The 17,355-nt window shown below is 35.0% G+C and overlaps 2 protein-coding genes across 11 annotated transcripts; one reads left to right on the top strand and one right to left on the bottom strand.

Moving 5' to 3' along the window:
* Positions 1–4: 4 nt before the first annotated feature.
* Positions 5–6,897, top strand: TRMT13 (tRNA methyltransferase 13). The gene is made up of 11 exons (XM_031614692.2): positions 5–157; positions 410–456; positions 576–642; positions 1,407–1,469; positions 1,587–1,656; positions 2,114–2,220; positions 2,827–2,994; positions 3,293–3,365; positions 4,071–4,145; positions 5,063–5,480; positions 5,796–6,897. Exons 1-11 carry the CDS (start codon positions 5–7, stop codon positions 5,971–5,973), a joined length of 1,419 nt encoding a protein of 472 aa, XP_031470552.2. The 3' UTR covers positions 5,974–6,897.
* Positions 496–17,072, bottom strand: LRRC39 (leucine rich repeat containing 39). 10 transcript variants are annotated; one of them, XM_090146247.1, is made up of 10 exons: positions 16,985–17,072; positions 15,514–15,569; positions 13,279–14,312; positions 12,279–12,384; positions 11,099–11,255; positions 10,381–10,517; positions 8,589–8,734; positions 8,041–8,193; positions 6,980–7,119; positions 6,200–6,296 (listed from the first exon to the last, which is right to left on the bottom strand). In XM_090146247.1, exons 3-10 carry the CDS (start codon positions 13,401–13,403, stop codon positions 6,232–6,234), a joined length of 1,029 nt encoding a protein of 342 aa, XP_090002373.1. In that variant the 5' UTR covers positions 13,404–14,312; positions 15,514–15,569; positions 16,985–17,072; the 3' UTR covers positions 6,200–6,231. The 10 variants fall into 10 exon arrangements, with proteins under 10 accessions (XP_090002369.1, XP_090002371.1, XP_090002373.1 ...); XM_090146251.1 differs by having other exon boundaries at positions 13,279–14,259; XM_090146244.1 differs by having other exon boundaries at positions 16,972–17,050.
* Between the last annotated feature and the right edge of the window lie 283 nt (positions 17,073–17,355).

The raw sequence follows: 17,355 nt of genomic DNA, 5'->3' as shown, positions 1-17,355 counted from the left end.
GGAAATGGCGGCGCGCGAGGCGGCGGGCGGCGGCTCGGGCTCCGGGGCAGGGCCGCTGCCGGGGCGGTGCGCCTTCTTCGTGCGGAGGAAGAGGCGCTTCTGCAAGATGCTCCCGGCGCCGGGGAGACGCTTTTGCGGGGAGCACGGGCAGCAGGAGGTACCGCGTGCCGGGGCGAGGGGGGGGGCAGCCCGGGCGCCCAGGCCCTGCGCGGACGGACCGTGGGTTCGGCCGTGCGGCGGCGCTGCCGGCAGTCACGGGTTTGGGATCTGCTGGGCGTTCGGTTCCTGCCCGGTTTCTCCAGACCCCCCTGAATCGATGGCTTGCGGTTCTCAGATGTTCCTCAGCAGCTTCTGTGCAACAGGAACACTGAACGCACGCTGACGTGTTGTTTAAAACTTTCTTAACCAGAAAGAAAATGACAGGAAAAGAATCCCGTGCCCTCTTGATCCGAAACAGTAAGTATATGCAAAATACTTTTTTTCTTTTTTTTCTTTTTTTCTTTTTTTTTTTTTTTAACATCGGAGATCTCACTGTAACTGGTGCGACCTGCTTTTCCTTTCTCTTTGGATTTTAGTACCGTGTATGAAGACCAACTACAAAAACATTTGAAAAAATGTAATTCCAGAGAGAAGCCAAAGCCGGTGAGTGTGCAGGCAGCCCTGCAGCCCTGCCCGCGACAGCCTTGCACAGCAGCCCCCGCAGTGCCGTAGGGAAGGGGAGGCCCAGCGGTTGCAGGCGCTGCGGTCGGCGCAGCACGGCAGGAGAGCACTTGTTCATCTGGAATTCACTTCTGCTCCCCGTCCGCTGCGTCCCCTTCCGCTGTAGTTTGGTATAACTTCTGATTCTCTTAGTTATAAATGAAAACGTGGAATGGATTTTTTCACAAAAAAAATGTTCTCTGAGAGTGGTCTCTCGCAGTGCCACCACAACTCTCATTTTGCCTTGGAAAAGCAAAACTAAGAGGGAGCTGTAGATGCTTCCTTGCCTCTGGCACTCTCCTAACCCAGCTCTGCCAGCTTTGTGCAGGTTAGCAGTGAGTCATGGAAAGCTTGGCTGACAGATGCAGGCAGTGCTGAAAGAATGAATAAGATAGGATGTTTCAGCAGCTGTTCCAAAACAACGTAATAACTCCTGCAGTTGTAAAGCTGTCAGTGTGATCAGTCTAGAAAGCATTAACAGCTTAGTTGTTACTAACATGTTTAACCTTGTAAAAATGTGCTAGAACAGTAACTTGTGCTGGGGACTTGAGGATTGGACTTTAGGAAAAGAGGTTTATTTTCCTTTGGAATCTCTTTTGCAGTGGATTCCTGTTGCTGTGTACAGTATGATGAAAGCACTGAAGAACTTAGCTTTTTGCTTCAGAGTAATAAATAGATTCAAATTGGTTTTCTTTTGTTTTTTAAAGGTCTATTTTGTCCAAGACATTAATGCAGGTGTAAAAGAAGTAGCAGAAATACCAGCAAATCAAGTGAGTACATTTATTTGTTCTAAAGCTTTTGCCCTACATAACATACTGCCATTTATGGTATGACTAAAAAAACTGGCAAAAAAAAAATCTTGCCTTTGTGTTTTTTTCCTTAAAAAGGTAACTCTCTCTTCCCTATCCAAAGAAGAGCTTGAGAACTTAATTATCAAGTTGAAAAAAGCAAGTAATGGTGAGCTCACCTAATACTAAAAATAATACATTTTGAATAAATGTCTCCTTGTTATTTTTGCTGTTAAATATTTTTGAAAAGATGAGATGAACTTGATATTGGACAAATCTGAAGTAATTAAGATGTAGGCAATCCTCTAATATCTACATTTTACTCAGCGGAATAATCTAGGTTGAAGGAATGATAGAATGTTGATCTTTTGTCCATATAGCTACTTTCCCTTCCTTCTGCGCTTTTTCTTTGTGGTTTTCCACTAAAAAACCACTACAGACAAAATATATATATATTTCTGTTACAAAGTTACAATGATAGACATAAGCTCCCAAAAGGCTATTTTGTTCCTGCCATAATTTGAGCTTGTATCTGAATATGAGTTGCAACATATCTTGAACACGTATGTGTTGCAAAAACAGAAACACTTCAAACCTATACTGAAAAATTCTGCATTTGTGTGCAGGTCTGGAACTCGACCTTAAAGAACAAGTACTCTCTCACCAGGCTTTAGAGGAAGCCTTAAATGACCCAAAGAATGGGGACTCTGCTTTCAAACACTTGAAACAACAGGTATGGTTACTGCTATGGATGACTTTAAAAAGGTGTAACCGTTCTAATGGCTGCATGTGCATAGTGTTAGATACTTTATACAGAGTAAATCTGATGCTTTATAATTCTGTGCTTTTCAAATACTAGCATATATATATATATATATATATATGCTAGTATATATGTATATATATAATAAATACTAGCACATATATATATACTAGCATATATGTGTATATATATATGTATAAACCTTTTCAAATACTAGCATATATATATATTAAAAAAAAAAGAACAGTTGTTTTGCTAAGTGTTAATAATAGATTTATTAGGCTACTGAAGTAGAACATGTGGTTCTTCTGAGCTTTCATCTATATATTTTTATTTATTTTATATTGACTTAAGATAAAATGGAGTTACTGAGTGGAGTTCTGTGGCAGGGTAATGCTTATTAGCAAGAAATTATAATTATTTTCCTGTATGCACACAGGATCTTTCTAATCTGTCAAGGAAGGAGGACTTGAAAAAGTTTTCTGCAGTTTGGTGGAATAATGATTTTTTTTTTTTTTTTAATCAGGCATTATCATATATTTGCATGGTTCATAAATAATCTTTTGATATTTGTAGGCTTCCATTTTAGGTAACATGGAAAAATTACATTTGCTTGGTCCAGGAAGATGTTTTGTTGAATTTGGAGCTGGGCGAGGAAAGCTATCTCACTGGGTTGATGTTGCCTTACAAGATATTGAAAATATTCAGTTTTTGCTTGTAGAAAGGGCAACTACAAGATTCAAGGTAAAGGAGGATATTGTCATATTAGCAGAGTATAATTTATAAACTGTTGTCATCAAAGCTGTTAGCATTTGCTTTTCATCTTCCAAAATAACATAAAGTCTTTAAAACATAAAAGTTCTACAAGTCTGATTGTATGTGTTCCATACTTTCCCAATAGTACACTTACTAGAAAAAATTCTTGCTGTCTTAATGTTGGAAATTAACTTCAAAAGTTACTAAAGCTGGTCACTAGGAGCTACAGAAAAACAATAATTATTAGCAGACAGTCCTATGTAATTATCCTGTTTTATTTACATAGGTGGATGGAAAACATAAAAAGAGAGATTCTATATTTGAAAGGCTTCAAGTTGATATTCAGCATTTATGTTTAAGTAAGTTATTTCTTGATCTTTATACCTCTGAAATAGAGGCTTTATTTTAGAAGTGAATACTTGATATTGAGTCAATTTGTACGTAGCATGCTTATGTGTATCAGGTTCTCAGTGGTTGCTTGGACACATCAACAGTGCATGTATATATAAAAAGTAACAATCTTAATTATAAAGCGAAAATTTGAAATTGAATTTGAAAATGAAATTAATTTGGTGTCATGCTTGCACTTCATAGTTAGTATGGAAAGACTGGAATAGTTAAATGGATAAATTTATTTTAGCTTAACTGCAAAATGCTGAAATAAATCCTTAATAAAAGGCAAAGTATTTAAATGAGCTTTTATCTGGAGCTAATCTCTCAGCTGCAGATAATTCCAGAGTTCTCTGGTTATCATTTTACTGCTGTATATTATTGCCGCTTGGGAAGAAAAGAGTGTTGCTTCCTAACAGCATTAAAATACATTCTTTGCTTTTTGCCAGGGCTGAGTTGTTAAAAAATAACCTAACCATATGCTTTCAGACACTGAATCTGCTGCTTTTCATTTAAAAATAATATCTTTTTAGTAGCTTATAACTCTATATACAAACCACTGTATTTTTTAAACATTTATTTGTTAAGTGTGCTGAAATAAAATTATCCAGAACAAGTATTTGCCCAACTAACATACATTGTTAGGTCATTGTGTATTTTGTTTTGTTTTTCAGATAAGGTACCTATTTTAGAGAAGGAAAAACTACCAGTGGTAGGAATTGGGAAACATTTGTGTGGTGCTGCCACAGGTATGCATGATATGTGTTAACCACAGGACCATAAGATATTAAGCCCTACATTCTGAAGGGAATGATCTTCCAAATAGTTATGCTTTTCTCCCCTTGTAACTACTTGTTGGTGAATACAGAAATTCTATTCTAAATATCTGTTAACTATAATAGAACAGAAAAATGGATAATAATAGACAAGTTTTACTTTAGATAGAAGCAAAACCTTTCTAGTTTATTACAGAGTAGACCAAAGGATAGTGTGGGGCATGGGTCATGTATTTGTCAGTGGTTTAGAGTATTTTCTTTTTTGCACCATCATCTCTACCCTAACATATTTTTCTTTCTAAATGTATATTGGCTCTGTCTGAATACATATCCCAAGCAAACAATAAGAACTTTTTTTTCTGTCCTGATAATTTTAAAGTATTACGCTTTTCCTAATGTTACATGCTTAACTAAGTTGAGAAAGACCTCTCATGTATAAAGCTTATATAGGTATTGTTACAAAGACAACACAGTTAAACATTTAAGAAGTATATATATTATTAAGAAGCATATATATTAAAGAGAGTGTGTCCAGGATGTGAAACTTTTAGAGCAAATATTTGCATGCTTTATAAGGGAGGATACGTATGCCAATCTAGTAATCAAAATATTTCAGCTTGATTGGGGTAGAAGAAAGACTGAAGAGAATAAGAACTTAACAGCTGAACAGGACTCATAATATTCATTTAGCATATAAAGTTTTCATGCTTTCACAATATGCTTATTTTTAGCTATCCTCAAAGTTGTTGCTTTTTGGCTTGTGATGCACACTTTTTTTGTTCTTTGTGGGAAGCACGTTCCCAGCAGCAATATAGCCTATGTAAGTAAAGGCAAGGTGTACATTGCTCTTATTTTCAGTCTCTCTCTTTTTTTTCCTTTTTTTCCCCCAGATCTTGCTTTGAGATGTTTGGTAGAAAGTTATGCAACTTGCTGTAATGAAGAAAATGAAGAGCCTGCACCAAAACGTACTAAGAATAAGGCAGAAGGAGCTTCTAACAGTTTGAATGATGATGACAATGAAAGGAACAAAGAAGACTTTAAGCCTGTAGCTGGAATTGTTATTGCACTGTGTTGCCATCACAAATGTGACTGGACACATTATGTAGGCAGAGAGTTCTTTAGATCAGTAGGACTTGGACCAGTAGAATTTCATTATTTTCAAAGGATGAGTAGCTGGGCCACTTGTGGCATGAGAAGAACTGTAACCAAAGCTTCTACAAATGAAGAAAGTGAAGATCACACTAGCAACACAGAAGAGCATGACCAAACATACAGTAAAACAGAGACTGGTTCTGACGCTCTGCAAGGGTATGTGATTTTTTTTTTTTTCCTAGCATAAAAACTCTTACAAAAATCAGAATTATGGATATTGAAACATGAAATTGGTTTGGGTCTTCGAAATAACTCATTTTACAGAAGCAATATAATTACTTATTGTATAGAAACATTCTACTTTAAAAATAGAATGTTCATGAACATAAATATTTATATATGCTTGCTTGATTTGAAGTGAAATTATACTGATTTTAGTAGTCTTTCGAAATTCAACTGCTAATGTTAATTAACAAAATTGTTCTCCTAATGCATTCTGTTCTTTTTTTTCCCCCCTCTCTGTGAAACTAGGCTCCTTACTGTTGAAGAGAGAAAGGAGATAGGTTCCCTCTGTAAACTTGTGATTGATCACGGACGGATCAGATATTTACAATGTCGAGGATACAAGGCTGCACTACAGTACTATACAGATTCCTCTGTGTCCTTGGAGAATGTCCTGTTAACAGCTGTCCCAGAGACAACTACGTGACAAGATACAGATTTGGAACTGGCAGAAAAACTACAAAATCTATCTGGATTGTATAAAAAGCAGATTCCATGCTTATAGAAAACCTGTTTTAGTCTTTCTTATCCCAAGAAAAGGTTTTATATTTCCCAGTTTGACTGCAAATTAAAAATATGCAAAGCAGTTCTCATTACTAGAAAAATGAAACTCCTAAGAATGCTTGAAACTAATTGCAAGCTGTATTGTTAGGAAGAAGCATCTTTTGATAGTTTCTACTTACAGTTAAGTTCCTTCATCATTAGCAGTTATGATAGGAGAAGCATCAGAACTGCAGCTTTCCACATTTCCTGAAAGAGAGTGGATTAAAATAAGAGAAATTAACATAATTTGTTTCCAGTTAGATGTTCAGGATAGTTTTGTATTTCCTCCTAAATTATTTAAGTATTCTTAGGTACTTATTTCATCAGCTCTGGGAGCATTCGTTAAACAATAAAACTTATTTATAAAACACTTGTCTTGATGTATTCTTGTTAATTTAAATATTCATTCATAAAACATGAATAAGAAAAAAATTGGCTTAGGGTTCTGAAGAGTGCTTTTAAGCCTTTGAGACATGCAGAATGGAAGATCAAAGAAAATGTTTTTATATCTTCAGTGGATGGAATTCTCTACAAGCGGCCACCTGCACATCTGTTTAGAAATGCTTATTTTGATCTTCTACTGAAACCATTAAACAGGCAGAGAAATTTAATCTGTTTCCTTTGACATTACTAGCGGCAGGGTTTTTTGACATAGCAATTTAGAAGTGAGATGAAAGTGTAGGGAGCACTTTGCTTAGGAGACTGGATTTTTGTCAGGGAGAGACAGAATTTCCCCATCCTCCAAGTAAAATTCATCTTGCAGGCTTTGGAAAATACTAATCCAGGCTTTTCATGTGTCATTTGTATACGTTCTCTAGTTTTCTTTTCCCAGCTTAGCCTTCTCTTTGTCACTTCATTCCAGAGGGACTGGAATTAACAAAAAAACATACCTGTTTTCTTCAGTGACTCCTGGATATACATGTGCATGAATTCAATGCCGAACATTTCCTGTTGCTCCTCTTCCTCTGTATTCTCACATGGAGGGAGTGTTATCTCTAACTCCAGTGGGTTGTCTCTGAAGTTGACAAATCTGTTAGGTCAGTGGAAAAGGTTATGCTTGCACTACATCTTGACCAGAGAGAATTTCTGAAACTGAATAAAGATTTATCTATCTGGTAATATTTGGAACAAGAGAAACAGAATTTATGGATATTTTTCCAGATGCTATGAGTCTTAAGTTGAAACCATCAACGCATTAGCAGAATCAGATAAATAAGTGAAGAAGAATTCTTATAATAACTAGCTGACAGTTGTGGGAGAAAACGTTGCAGTTCTCATAATTCTGTCTTCTGGGTTTCAATTTTTTGTCATCATAATCCAGCTTCCACAGATTAGCAGATGAGAACAAGTGTGCCAATGCTGGTGTTCTAATTGCAAGGTAAGTCCACCCAGTGTCCCTCTGTTCTTAGTCCAGTCCCATAGTTTGTTCCATGTATATCACGGCTTGACCATTTATGATGCTTGCCTTAGGGTAATACTACAGTGTGCCCGTGATATTCTAACAGCTGTAGGAAGAAGGAGGCCAAATAAACCCCATAAAACAGACATTTCCCTACTTTAGGAGAATATTACCTCTGAATCCTTCTCCCTCAAACCATTAGACCCACAGTAGCTACCATTACCCAGGAACAGCTGAGACTATATAGATAAAGCCTACAAACCTTTCTTTACAAATTAAAGCTTATACAAGCTTATTTGCCCCTGATGTGCAGAAATGTATTAGTCTCCTTAAACTTTGGGAGCGTAACTATCATAGCTGACACTCTTCAAATGGACTGTGCTTCTCAAAGCTTTCTTGACCAGATTCTCAAATGTTGTGAATCTGTGTAATTATGCTGTATAACTGTGAACACACCTTTTCCACTTCCTTAGCATCGCTCTATGACACACAACTTAAGGGAGGCTTTAAAACTTATCTGCTGGTATTTATATTTCTGTTGCTTTTTCTTACCTCAGATTTGTCATGTGCGTCATACAAGAAGGAATATCCTTAAGTTTGTTGTTGCTAAGAACAAGTGTACTAAGATTTTTCATATTAACAATGGTTTCTGGCAAAGAGTTAATTTCATTCCTTTGGAGCCATAAAGTATGGAGATTTTCCATTCTGTAAAAGTAGGTATTTCCTCAGTCAAGATTTAGAAAATTTGTATAAATGATTGATAAGATTTATTTTCTAAATTGATTATTTTTAACAGCCACATAAAGGACTCACATAAAGAATAATAAAAATCTCTAAGAAAATCCCATATCCAAGATAACTATCTGAACTGCTACTTGAAAATGTCATTAGCAAGAAACATTTAACTTGGTAACAGTACATGTACTATTTATTTATTTACTAAATTAATTATTCCAACTTATCAAATACATACAAAAGCTGATAAATCTTAAGTTTGCCATCAGGTTAATATTGAAATAGCTTTTGAAACAGGATTTAACTATTAGAATTTCAGTGCAGTATAATTCAGACTATAATGTGAAGCTCTGAGCTGTGTTTACCTGTCAATAGTATCAGGAAGCTTCTGGAGTCGATTTCCTCCCATATCTAACCATTCTAGATTTGGCATGTTCAGAAGAGCTGAAGGGATGGTGGTAAACTGATTCATACACAAATCTATGTGTGAAAGCTTCTTTAAATCACTTAGCTGAAAGGAAAGAGATTTAATGCAATTTTGCATTGATGTTCCATTACAGCACTCATGTCATGTTTACTGAAAAAAAGAAAATATAACATTAAAACACATTTTGGAGTTTGTAAACACAGAATGGTTTCTGAGTTACATTAACTGAATTTCAGTGTACAATTCCAGCACTTACCTGGAGGCTAGGGATGTAGGTTTTAAGCTGCTCAGGTGGTTACACTTTATCACCTTTGTCTCATTTAGGGTGAGCGCCCTAGATGCTGAGAAGCTGAATGTCATGACTACAATGCAGATACATCCCAAATATGAAGAAAAGGATTTTTAAAGACATCACCTGAAGCTACGTAAAAGATGTGTAGATGTGGTGCTTAGGGACATGTTTTAGTGGTAGAATTGGCAGTGGCTACGTTAAGGATTGGACTAAATGATCTTAAAGGTCTTTTCCAACATAAATACTTCTGTGATTATATTCTATGATCATTGTCTTCAGTATTTCATGCTCAGCTGGTGCTTCTCCATGCAAGTTGCTGTATTTCATTAAGCAAATACTTTTAGTTTTTTGTGGTTCGTATCGCATGGACGGTATTTTGGCGGGACCTGAGATACTTTCATTGCAGTGAAGTCCATTAGTAGTGCAAGTCATTAAAAATTAAACATAGCCTCAATGAGTGCTGCAACACCTAGGTCCTTTGTGAATCATGTATTCAAATGCTTTTTGTAATTTTCAGGCAATGCAACGATGTTTGATGGCAAATCTGGCCCAAAAGTATTGCATGTACATAGAACCAAGCTAAATTTACAATAAATATCTCAGGTGTTTGCAACATGATGATCTCAACAGGAAAGAACTATGTATTTACTATTACTTACTATGAGCTGTTACTCCAAGAGCTATTGCTCTGTATTAAATCTTACAACTTGTATCCATGTAGATTTAGTAAATTCTGCATTTTGACTAATCATGTATGTTTTTATTTGAAGATTTGTTGGGTATTGTTGCTTGGACTCAATTTTGCAATGCTCCATTACTGTGTTTTTTTATACACTAGAAGAAGTAAATATGGTTATACACTTGACATTTCTGTACCTAGGAGGCTAATAGTTGGAGATGAATGTCTCTCTTACATCTAAGTTAGACCAAATTAAATCTCAACAGTATGTAAGCAATTACTTTATTCTCATTTAATTGCTTTCAGCATCTTCTCAGAACAAAATTAATTCAACTTTTTGCACAAAGGCAATTGTCTAAATCACACAAAACCTTTTCATAGCTAGAAGTCCAGGTAAAGATGCTTTCAATTATATGCTGGCAAATGGCATGAACTTACATTCTCAGCCTTAAAAGGGAACTCATCTGTGCTAAGGTATCAGATCCATAGTGGGGTAAATCAATCAGTGAAGATCTTCAGCCTAAACTAACATCAAGTGTATTGCTGTCCTGTATGCTCATTTATCTAGACAAAGATTAGCTCTTGCAACTTCTCAGGTATATTTGCCCTTGGATTAGTGGTATGAATACTGTTTATGTGTGCATTTATATGGATTAGTTATAACATTAGAATACCAAAGCAAATATAAGAACACAGAGTAAATTCAAAATATACATCACAAAATAAGTAAGTAAATAAATAAATCAGAATAGTCAAAACCTGTGGAGGAAGATCACAGATATTCCTGTTGACAGCCAGTTCCAATCTTTCCAGACTGATGCAATTACTTATTTCCTTAGGAACAGACTTTATTCTATTGTAACTGAGAAGCAGCTCTTGGAGGCCAGTCAGCTGGCCTGCAGAGAGCACAAATGAGAAAGAATGAACATGAATATTTATTGTATTTGAAATACAGCATTAATGTTTTTCTGTTATCCTAATAATGCTATAGAAGAGTTCTGTGTTCTCATAATATATAAATAAATAAAAATTTAAATTAAGGGATTTCAGAACTCTAGTACAGAATTCTAGATGAGTACTTCAAAAAATCCAAAAACTTATGAAAAGAACAACTCACGCCATGAACTCAGAACTTGAAGCCTGTTTTTCAGTATCACTTTCCTAAGCAGACTCTCTTATGTCTAATATCTGTTGTGCTTTTTTTCCTCCCCCCGTGGAGAGCTATCATGAAGATATGTCTTATCCATCTGGCCTTTTTTGTTTGTTTGTTTGTTTGTTTGTTTGCTTTTAAAAAAACCCAAACATTTATAGGGAATTGGTGGCCTTAAGATCTCTATCTAACTGCCAAATATAAGTAATATTTTCTAACTACAGAGCTGTAAACTTAGGGAGGTAAAATGCCAAGAAATTGCATGCTTGAATAACATTAATTTTCTTAGAAAAGCAATATAAAATAAAATAAAGAAATACAGCTCACCAATTTCTTTAGGTATGCTTTCTATTGAATTCCGGGATAGATCAAGAACAACAAGATTGTGAAATCTTCCAACGAACTGAGGAATTTTCTGCAAGCTAGTTCTATGAAGCTGCCATTCTTGGAGATGGATTAATTTCAATAAGCAGGAAGGCAATGTCTAAGACAAGAAATATAAAACCAAAAAAATTAAGCTTAATAAACAAGAATATGGATTTAGTCAGAAAGTGGTGGTAAGATTTTTGTTTTCTCATTAATATTTTGTATTGTGATTTAAAAATAGTAATAATAAATATTTCTTTTTTCTCAAGCTCCACAATAACGTCCAGTGAAGAACTCTATCAGTGTGGGTCATTCTAACCATCAGTTTCATCTGCACACTGTTTTCTTTTAGGATTTAGACTTCTGCACTACTGCTTGAAAGGTTTCAGGCTTTATAGCTGAGGATGAAGCTGCTCTAAATGGATTGTTGCTTTTAAATGATTACCTAAATGACATTTCTGTTCTGTTAAGAGCAGAAGGATAGAAACACTCCAGTCTTTACACGTTATGAATTCCAAAGAGCTTTCCTATATTGAACACCAGAGTATTGCTGGCAGGGCTGTAACTCTTACTGACTTCAACTTAGTCTAATTCTCTTCATCGAACTGGCACCTGCATTTCTGCATTGATAAAGCTACCAGCTCTGTAACTTGTCCTCACTGCTAGATTCCATTCTGTTGTTGATTCTACAGTTAGCCAACTCCCTACATGCATTAGAAATAAGAATCTGAGAATCTAACTCGCTCGTTGTCACTCAAAAAGTAAGTAACAATAAAAAATCTATTTGGTCATCTAAACACAGAGGTTTTTCATCTTGAGATATTTCATTGCTTTGGGTGCATTAACAAAATGAAGATGTACCTAATTAAACTCATATTTTGCAATGTAAAATCACTTCTAATGCAAGAAAGTCTTTTGAGCGTGATTTTTGCAGAGGAATGCTTAATACCTGAAACTAAAAAATCAGCTTGCTTTTACATTCTCACAACAGTGGATCTCAATTCATAGTTAGCAAAGCAAAACATGAGCATTTCATGATTAGAAACAGCAAAACCGCGAGTGTAAAGATGTAAATAGTAGTCTTCAAATGCATCAAGTCATTCAGCCTTCATTTAGCAATATTAATACCTATACACAATACCTTCCATTCTTCTTCCTCTATCCTTAAAACTGCTCTTCCATCTTCATTAATTACTTTCTCTTTGAGTTTTGCTAACGTGGTTTTCTCCTCCCAGACAAGCAGTAACCTACAATGGAAAGAAAATTTGTCAGTGGTGCAGCTGTAAATAAAGGCAATAATTACCAACCGTTCTACTTCTGGAAAAACAAAGAGGCAGTAGTTACTTGGAGTAACAATATTGTTTCTGAATGTTAATTATATTATCAATTGAGGGAAGAACATAAAGTAATGTTTGACTGAGTTAGTTTATAGTAATTCCGTTCATCTACAGCTCTGCATAGATTAGTTTTACAGTCAAAAGGAAAATAAAACTTTATTCAGTTTCATCACATTGAAGCCAGGAAATAGAAAGTAAATTCACGTAAAGTGACAGTTCCAAAGTTATAAATTTTGAAACAATCTCGTGGTGGGACAGAAAGCTTTCAGTTCCACCAAACAGAAGTTCACTCAAACAAGGCCAATCAGCTAGAGATTCTTTTAGCTTTGTTTTCAGTGGGGACTTCAACAAGATTTTTAATAATTAACCCACTTCTTTTTCTGCTTTTATTTTCCATTTGTGACTTCTGAATTTGTTATTCCGTTTCAAACATCTGACAAATGAGGAATGGTTCCAAAAATGCTAAATTTCTCCACATTTCATGAAATTGCTGGCTACTCAGAAGAAAATACCAAACTGTTAATGCTTCCATTGAGAATAAAAAAGTTAGACCTAATTAGAGCATGCACACAAAAGAGGACTTTAATATTTGTATTTATTAGATTTAGTGTATATGCTAATATTTTTATCACAGAACACATCTGATTGATTGACCTGAACATATTGCCAAATTCTAACCAGTGGGAGTTCTACTGTAGTAAAGACTAAAGAATTAGACTGTGGATGAGTTTGGAAAGACTACTTCTAGTCTTCTGCAACGTAACTTAGAGTCCATGTTTTCACATATCATCTAAGTTTACCTACCTTCCTGCAGACCTCTCTCTGAACTCCTTTTCTTTCCGTAATTCTTCATTTATCTTCTGTATTCTCACTTCCCAAAGTGTCTTCACAGCAGTGAATGATCCAATGCAAACAGCAGTTTCAGTCATGATTCTTACATGTTCAGGTTCAATCACAGGACTCCAACTGTGAATTTCAGCACTTTAGTGCATGTATCACCTACCACATGGGGGCAGTGACACGAAAACTAAAATACAGACATATCTCCTTGATTATATCATTAATATAGTTAATGTAGAGCTAACAGAACATTAACAATTGCTTTCTATGTACAAAATAATTGTACCCAGTTACGTTTTCTGAAATAAAATACAATGCAAACAAGTAAAAATGGTAATTAGTTTCAAAAATCAGCTTTCAACAAAACCACTATGCAATGATCTAGAGATCATTAAACCACAGCACTATTATCAAAGATGTTGATGCAACTAAAATAAATAGCAACAAAAAAATTAATTGGAAAGTATAAAGAATTTCAACATTCATTTTGGGAAGCAAATTAAATAGTAACTTGAATGAACAATTTTGAACTTTTTTTTCCCCAAAGGTACCTGTATTAAGGATCTTTTTACAATCTCTTCTGCATTCTTCCTGAGAACAACTGTTTCTTTCGGTTTGTTACAGTTGTAGACTGAGAACAACCAGCATTACTAAATGTGGGTATAAGAATTCATTCCCCTCCCAGGAAGAAAATTAGTGTTCTGTGCAACTCCAGGTAAATAATCATTATAGTTGCATCCTGGGTAGTATAAACACTTGCAATGAAAGGAATTTTGCACTTCAGAGAAACTGAAATGTTGCTAGAAACATATTAGCATGTGCATTTATTTGTTTTATTTTTCTTAATAGTATCTCTCACACTATAGTGTACGGTTAGTAATGCATTACCTTTTTAAAAAAGACTTCTCATACTCGTCACATCTCTCTCACCATCTTGTAGAGCTCCTGAGTGTCAAGATCCAAATCAAATCAGGCTAATGTTTTGAAATCATCTTTTCCTTAGAGAGATAATTAATACATAATTTTCTGAAGAGCAGCGAAGACACTCTGTTATCCCAATAAGTACACCCTCCTAAAAATCATTCTCTTGCCCTTTTATGTTTACCATGTCTTTTGCTAAAAATAGTTGTTTGTGAAGTCTGATTGTATTGAAATTAATTTAAAAGGTACAGCTAAGCAAATACTAATTTTAAACTGTCAAGATTGATTACTCTTCTAAATGACAAACAGCATGAAATCATGCTATAAAGCTTGATCTCCCATCCCCCCACCAAAGAAAAAAAAAAAAAAAAAAAAGAGAGAGAGAGATAATCTGGTCCAATACTGCTATACTAAGAATTCTTAACCATTCTTTACTTGTTAAGGAAGAGTGGCAGGATTTGACAGGTGATACAAAAGGCATCCCACAATGTGGCACAATGCTGTCTGGCACTCAATTGGGAATTCAATCCCTTTTTAGGGATTCAATCCTTTCTTCTCTGTAACTAGGAGATTTTTTCATCTTTTCCTTCCCTGTATCAATATGATCACAATTAACTGCTGTACTTCGAAAGACCAACTTCTTTTTCAGTGGTACTCCTAGTAAATACCTTTCCATTCCTCATCCCAACATGCAACACTAGTGACTAAAACACTGTATGAGGCTTTTTGCTCCAATTAGTAATTGCGATTTAAATTGCCTTATTTTCAGACTTAGTCTTCTACCAAGAAAAAGTGATTTACCTGATCAATCATATCTGTTGTTCAGACATTTTCAGCTAGAAAACTACAAATCTTTTGAGGTATGTTGTACAGAAAAGATACATTAAGGTTCCAATCTCTACAAATTTGTTCGTACATGACTATTAAAGCCAATTTCAGACTATACAATCAAAACAGTACTTATTTTTAGTGAAAGCTTACACTCAGCAAAAAGTGGACAGCGTATAATTCAATTCTAAAACATTGCTGTAGACCATGAAGTACGAAAGGCCCTACATATATGATTCTACTTACAAGGATACTTAATTATATATACCAGGGTTACTGTCAAATCTTCTTGATATTCTCCTGACAAACAATAAGACATAATAATCACATTGCCACTGACCATTAAGAAGTGAATTCCCAAACGTGGTTGTAAAATAAACACAAATTACTACCATGTAATTCCCCCCCCAAATCACCTCCAAGCACTTGAGAGAGTTTGGAACAACTTACCTCAAATATTTGGTTTTCAAAGATTTTCCATGATTCATTGCTTTCTGTGCAAGAGCCTAGGTAAGGTACAGATTTTGTTTGTACTATCAAAACCATTTGGAACTCTCACTCAGACTCCAATGCAATGTCAGTCTAGCTCTAATTTTAGCCTATGCTGAGAATAGAAGGTATCACATGAGGCACTTCTGCAACACCCCCCGGCATTTACCATTCTTAATGTCTTCCTAGTTAGCTGAACATGACTGGACTACCATAAACTGCTTATAAGATCAATAAAAGTTAATAGCTGTGAACAAAAACAAATTCATTTTACTTCATAATGAAAGCTAAAAGTAAGCTAGTTTGGGCATTTTTTTTTATTCTTTCGGCATTTATCTGCAAGATAACTGAGCTTCAGAAAATACTTAGTATGGCATAACTGCTATTAATCAGTAACAGTGATTAATTAACTCAGAAGAAGTATTACATAATTAAGTATTTTATTCATTCATTTTGCTCATGATGAAGAATTCCCATGTAAATTGTCAAAGTCCCGGCAGAAAAGTAATTTTTATCATGGTATGCAGAGGGGTTATTGCTCACCACTCCCTTTTACATGCTTCCAATCATAAAACATTTTTAACATTCTATTTCTTCAAAGAGACATTGGAGAAGATAAAAGGCGAACAACTGTCACAGTAAACGAGTGTTAGAAGTTACATGACAGACTATTTAGACCATTTTAACTTTGTTATTATTTTTGATGTTTAATATCTTTTTCTTCACTCAGATGGAAAGAGAGAGACAGCAATTATCATTAAAATCACTGGTTGAAACAGAAGTCATAAAACTGACTTGTTCTAACCTAGATTGCACAATAAAGATATAAAATATGAAGACGAAACTTTAAAAATAGCACTCATTTGGTCACAGTAGAAAACATTTTTAGTCATTCTCAGCTTGACTTAGATTCTATCATTACCACATAAAACTTCATAATGGAAAGTAAACCACAACATTAATAATGAAAATTAAATTACTAAAATATGAACACCAATTCCTATTTTAAAAGACGCTAACTGCTTTAGCTTTTAATCTTCAAGGGCACATTTTTTGTGTGTGGAGGGGATGTGTTAGAAGCAAAGGAGAAAGTTATGCAAAAGTAAAAATGACGTCTTTGGTATAGGTATTGCTTCTTTCAGTTTTGTTAGAGGTTCAATACCCCCAGTATTTTTAATTAATTAATTTTTAAAATAAAAATACAAGCTCTGCCTTCTTGAAAGAAACAAATAATTAGAGTTAGGCCAAACCAGGTCTTTGAGTGGTAAGGAAATTTCAAGCTTCTTTTGTGAGTAAAATTCTTCTCTAAAATATTTGAAGATCACTTTATCACTTTCTATCATATACTTTTGTTTCCTCAACTTATTTTTTATATGGCCATAAGACTAAAACAAAATATAATTCAGACTAAGCCCTTACCACAGTAACATACTTGTAGAAGAATAGCCATTAGGCAGTGCTCTTTTAGTAGTCTCAAGTGCTGTACGTTCTTTAAAATAAGTAGAAGATGTATCCACTTGTACAGGATCACCTGTATGAAATTCACATATTAAAACAGTATTACTACAATTATTTGTGCCTATAAGAAAATTTATTAGGAATAAATAAATCTGATACAAATGAAATAGGTGATATGCACAACATATTAGTCAAAGTTTTCAGTAAGTGACTTACATAAAGGCACCTTATTCCACTACAGAATTACGAATAGCACCTTACATGTATACTCCCCACCTACGTTACCACCTTTCCTCTTGCTCAGTCTCAGCATCAAGGATAGCAGAGATTCTACCCCGGTAGCTT

Source organism: Phasianus colchicus, chromosome 9 (genome assembly GCF_987193195.1).
Source record: "Phasianus colchicus chromosome 9, bPhaCol1.hap1.1, whole genome shotgun sequence".
Lineage (NCBI taxonomy): Eukaryota > Metazoa > Chordata > Aves > Galliformes > Phasianidae > Phasianus > Phasianus colchicus.
This window is presented reverse-complemented; position numbering and strand designations above follow the sequence as displayed.

What these genes read in the sequence shown, in the direction of transcription:
- TRMT13 (XM_031614692.2), top strand. Translation starts at nt 5, where the DNA reads ATGGCGGCGCGCGAGGCGGCGGGCGGCGGCTCGGGCTCCGGGGCAGGG. An exon ending in TGCCCTCTTGATCCGAAACA is followed by an intron (nt 457 to 575) that starts GTAAGTATATGC and finishes TTTGGATTTTAG; the next exon opens with TACCGTGTATGAAGACCAAC. An exon ending in CAGAAATACCAGCAAATCAA is followed by an intron (nt 1,470 to 1,586) that starts GTGAGTACATTT and finishes TTCCTTAAAAAG; the next exon opens with GTAACTCTCTCTTCCCTATC.
- LRRC39 (XM_090146247.1), bottom strand. Translation starts at nt 13,403, where the DNA reads ATGACTGAAACTGCTGTTTGCATTGGATCATTCACTGCTGTGAAGACA. An exon ending in AGAGAGAGGTCTGCAGGAAG is followed by an intron (nt 12,385 to 13,278) that starts GTAGGTAAACTT and finishes TTTCCATTGTAG; the next exon opens with GTTACTGCTTGTCTGGGAGG. An exon ending in ACGCACATGACAAATCTGAG is followed by an intron (nt 7,120 to 8,040) that starts GTAAGAAAAAGC and finishes CTGACCTAACAG; the next exon opens with ATTTGTCAACTTCAGAGACA.